Genomic DNA, 5,143 nt, shown 5'->3' on the forward strand with positions numbered 1-5,143 from the left:
GGGGGAAGGGGGAAATAAGAATCATTAGGTTTGTATGATTCGAAATTTTTATACTTGAAGCAGGTTGGTTATTCTGCCAAAGTTTGTGCATGGATGTACAGTAGGTTTCAGACATTTGTATGTCATAATGCAGCCATTTTATACTCCCCAATATACAGTACGAGTATACACGTACTGTATATTATACACATATCATACATGTGTAACCTCTTTATTATTTCATATAGAGAGACCATGCACAACAGCAAACAACCGTGTCAGGAAACCTCCAGGATCTTTCTGTTTTTGTCCTAATCCGGATGTACTGTTTGCAAAGTACACAGGACTACTTACAGAAGAACTGTACTGAAACAGTCGTTGTAAAAACTACTGGAACTTTCATGGAATTCTGGACTCATACGTGCTTGTCATGATAAACCACCTAAAGCTGATAAGCTGAGCAAACTGAAACCAGTTGCCCATGTGCAGGACTTATTAAATATAATACATCGTGTCATGCAGGTGAATGCCAAAGAACCTGCACGGTTCTACTGCTTAGCAGCCTTCAGATCAGTAGGTGGAATTTCAATCATTTTAATTCTGATGAGTTGTTTCCCAAACAAAAACAAATGTCAGGTCAAGGACCTTGAACTACAAGAGGCCTTACAGACTTTACTAGATCTATGGTTTTAATTATTTCAACCTACTAAATTTACAGAGCTGATGTGTATTGATATTTGACACTCTTACTGTGTTATGTATACACACATACAGACATGTGCAAACACTGTAAATTCCATGAATCAGGAATAACCTGTGTTTATCTACAGGTGCCGCCAAGTTCTCGCCAACATTGTCCACAAATATGATTTTAACACTGCTTGAAGTTTTCAAAGTATTCTCCTCTAGCTTTTTGAACAGGGTGAGAAATTAGACTAATGAGGAACTCAAAAGAAGCTCAAGTGAGCTTATTAGCAAGAGCCCTCCCTTAGCTAAGTGGGAGCAACAAACAAAGAAGATAAAATCAATAAGAATATCAAAAACAGAACAAGAGAGAAAGAAGAAAGAGAAAAGAAAACAGCCTGCAAATTATACATAGATATGTTAATTAAGGAAGATTAAAGAGTTAGGACAAGTGCTGAATATGAATAGGAAGAGAGTTGTGATTTTTGGCCCAGCATATAGGATACTGTTAAGGGAAGTGCTAAGAGGAGGCATCGCATACAGCAGGTTGTGCATACTGTACATACAGGGTTGTGCTAAGATGAGTCATATAGCATACTGTACAGGGATCCATGTGTTAAAGGGTGTGAAGACTCGCGCACAAAAAGAAACGTCTAATGCCGGTAATCTGACCTAGTTTCGAATGAGGTGTAACAGAAGTGTTAAACACCACCATGGATCCCAGAAAATACACACACAGCTTGCTACCGTTGGTAATTAGACACTAGTGTACAGTCAATACATGCAGCAACGGTCAATACCCACAACACAGTGTACATAGCAGCGATGGACATCTCAGCAGGGAGTTGTTATGGAACTCCCTGACCTCAGTTCCAGATAAAAGATAACAAGGTATCACATTTCATTACTGTCTGCATTTTGTATAGACAAGAAGAAAACTTCACTTGCAAGCAACAGAAAGTTAACTTTTTTCAGAGTCTTCAATGCCTTTAAAAGGAGGCATATATACTGTAGGTTGTGCTAAGAGGAGTCATATAGCATACTGTACAGGGATGTGCTCACACCGAGCAGTGGTAAACGGCTACATCCGGCAGTTGTGAATGTCGCCAAGCACAAATTGCATTTTAAACATTTCCGCCCCAGCACTTTTTGATGATTAATTTAACCTATTTCACCATTGCCAAAATATGAGTGAATACTTGGCACAGAAGTTAGCATCAGAATGCGTAAAAGATAGCAACATTTGCCATCAAAGCATACTTGGTTTGTTAACAAATTTCAAAATGGGAGGGGCCACCACCTCTGAGACCCTCCCCCAGGAGGTGGATCACACTACTGCACAAATCCGCCCAGCACTCAAATATTCCTGAGCACATCTCTGACTGTATGTTGCGCTAAGAGGAGGTATGCATTCCTATAGGAGTGTATCTAGCAATTAACTGTTGGGGGAACTAGTACAATAAAAGTGTGTCTTTTGTCAAACTGAAAAACATGATTTGAAGGTTTAGCATGAACAACCACTTACTGATTTCTTGCATATTTGTTGAGTAATACTGATATTGACAAGTAATAATGACAGTTAGGACTTTTTCACATTAATGATCCATTAACAATAAAAACCTTGTTGCAAATTTATGAAATATAAGGCTGCATTTCAACTTTCAATAAAGTATGAAAACTAAGTTAGAATTATCTCTACAAATGCATTAAAAAAAAAAAAAAAAATTCTACTCAGTTTAGAAAAGCTTTTGGGTTTAGATCTTTCAAACATAACATTATCATATAAAATTTCTTATTTCTTTGTTTTTCCTATTAACACGGAACAACCATGACAACAACTGAAGCTACAGTACAGTACTCCTTTGTGGACTATGGACATGTGCAGTATACTTAAAACCTATATACCTGTCTAGTCATACTGTATATCTATAATGATCATCATAGTGTACACAGACACCATAGCAGTACTGTATAGTCAAGGCTTCATAATTGACGCACCCCCGTTATTGACGCACCTTCAGTTATTACTTGCTACGATACAGCAGGCCACCTAAACTTTTTGCAGTCAAGCAGAATTACATATTTCATGAGTTTGAATCCATTTTAGCTATTTGCTGACTAAAGTTTGGTATTTTTTAAGCTTTTAACACCATCTCCCCAGTTTTGCACGTTTTTTGGGCATTTGGAAATCTTACATCCTAAAAATAACCAACATTACCTCAATATGATAACACTACTCTCTAGGACCTAACCTGTCTGAGCTTAGAGGCTCAGAGCATAGCAAACAGCATCTAAAGTCCATGGATGTATACTAAGGCCTAAACTACAGTTAGCCTATCGACGAATGTGTTAATTTAGGGGTATGAAAGAACTTGACACGGCAGACATTTTGTCGTCAAATTCTGCTCAATTGTACGGTGCATAAGCACAGAACCTTAAATATTTTGATTTCATAACATTTCTGAGGAACTACACATATGAAAAACACATACGGTTGAGTGATTTGGATTTTTCCTTGATAGACATCGTTGATCAAATCCTTAAGTGCGTCGATTATGAGCCCACCATGCTACTGTAACATCCACACACAGTAAAAGTCATACAGCACAATACTGTACATTGTAAACTGAAATAACCTCAAGTATTGTAATGTCACATAGGCACATTGTCCAACTCTCCAGTAAGTGAGAACTTTATTCTCTTCTTTTATCCTGCCACAGATTTTTGTTTTGGATATTGCTTTTACATGTGTGTGTATATTTTGCTGGGAATGGGGGGGGGGGCAGGGATTGGGATGTTTACTTTGCTCAGGATTATTATTCAAAGCCTGATATACAAAGAGAGGTTACATTTAATCAACCATATCACTTTAAGGACAAGATTTAATTAAGATCTGGGGTTTTCTATTAAGGGTGCAAAATAAATGAGTGACTAAGTCTCACATTACCTAAGACCAAAGTATTATTTTAAGTTTACAAAAATTTCATGCAAACATCCCCTGATACAACATCCCAGAAGTAGTGATACTGTATTGCATTTAGTTGACCAAATTTAATTACTTTATGGACTTAGAAATGCATAGAGTAATAAACATATATTTTGTGAAATAATAACACATTCGCTAACCATGCCAGTCTAAAAGCTGGGCTAGCTATGTTAACCTAATTTGGTGATGTGCAAGTCTAGTTTGGCAATGAATTGCTACTTTACAGTATGGTAGGCCTATATACTACTACTAGTCTAAACAATATCAATAATAAACGTTATCCGTACTTTTGAGTTGCTGTACTCAAATTGATACGTATAAATGAGTGGCCGAACTGCATTAAGTCACAAGTGATAACAATGGTCATGGTGGAATTCTGTTCTATACAGTACAGCGACCTACCAATGTTTAACACTAACAATAGTACAGTACTAGTCTAGTAGTATGGTATGCCTAGCCTAGGCACTGCCTGTTAATGTTATTTGTTAGTGTCAAGTTAGGCGAGGGAACGTCCGAGCCTAACTCGGCTAATATTTGTTAATAAAACAATTGTGATCTAGAATATATACAAGTTGCGTAAAGGAAAGTGACACGACGAGATATTTCACAGATTTCTTGAAATATATTACCCGCAAAGTGGACAGGTCAATATCATCTAAACTACGCATCGAGGCCATTGTGGTACTTTCTTTTGATCGCCTGCAGGCTGTAGTGAGCGAAAGCGATCCACCCAAAAAAAATTGGACAACTGCTAATCTGTTCCACTAGGATCTTTGCATCAATGTAGCATCGAATGGATATTCCTACAAATACACTCGGCAGATTAACCGAGTGTGGTGACTAACTGCTTGATTTCCAACGAATTTTGCGGCTTCTCAATGATTCATCTTTACCCTTCCAGGTTTACCGTGTATACTCCACAGTACCAATTGCCTTGTACGCAAACTATGTACAGTACAGTATGTGTGGATTGCACGGTATTCATGTTCAGTACTCACTTCCTGCTTTGGGGGAAATTTGATGGCGCTGTTTAATAAAAATCATCACGACCATACATGAACTAGGAAGGACTATGAGAGTTTTTGAACAACTTCAATTGCTTTGTCTTTCAATGTGTTACCCTGCTGTCAAATTTCCAAGAAAAAACGCATAAAAATTTGGCTCATTTTTTGGGGTGGATCTAGTAAATGGTAGGTTTTCATTTGAGACCACGAACACTTGACTCCTCTCCCACAAAGAAATGTTTTGGAAGAGCCTACAATACATGAAATAACAAGTTCTTTCCTTTAAGAGATTCTCATAGCACAAGGAAGAAACTGGTAATTCAGCAATAAAATAGAAGATTTAACCCAATATCATCCAAACTAGAAAGAATTGGGGAGTTATTTGTCCCAGCTTAGTGTCAGCACTGTGGCTTTGAGACAAGCAAAGGAAACTAGCATCTTTTGCACTTATAAATATCAAGACAGAGAAATTAAGTATAACAATGAGATG

At 37.5% G+C, this 5,143-nt stretch overlaps 1 protein-coding gene across 2 annotated transcripts in view; it reads right to left on the reverse strand.

Moving 5' to 3' along the window:
- The window catches only part of LOC139974884 (serine/threonine-protein kinase mig-15-like), a 56,331-nt gene extending 51,733 nt beyond the window's left edge, over positions 1–4,598 (reverse strand). For both annotated transcript variants that reach the window (XM_071982398.1, XM_071982397.1), the window contains exon 1: positions 4,279–4,598. In XM_071982398.1, coding sequence (XP_071838499.1) covers positions 4,279–4,326 — 48 coding nt within the window. In that variant the 5' untranslated portion in view covers positions 4,327–4,598. The remainder of the gene's footprint in view (positions 1–4,278) is intronic.
- Between the last annotated feature and the right edge of the window lie 545 nt (positions 4,599–5,143).

Source organism: Apostichopus japonicus, chromosome 10 (genome assembly GCF_037975245.1).
Source record: "Apostichopus japonicus isolate 1M-3 chromosome 10, ASM3797524v1, whole genome shotgun sequence".
Taxonomy (NCBI): domain Eukaryota; kingdom Metazoa; phylum Echinodermata; class Holothuroidea; order Aspidochirotida; family Stichopodidae; genus Apostichopus; species Apostichopus japonicus.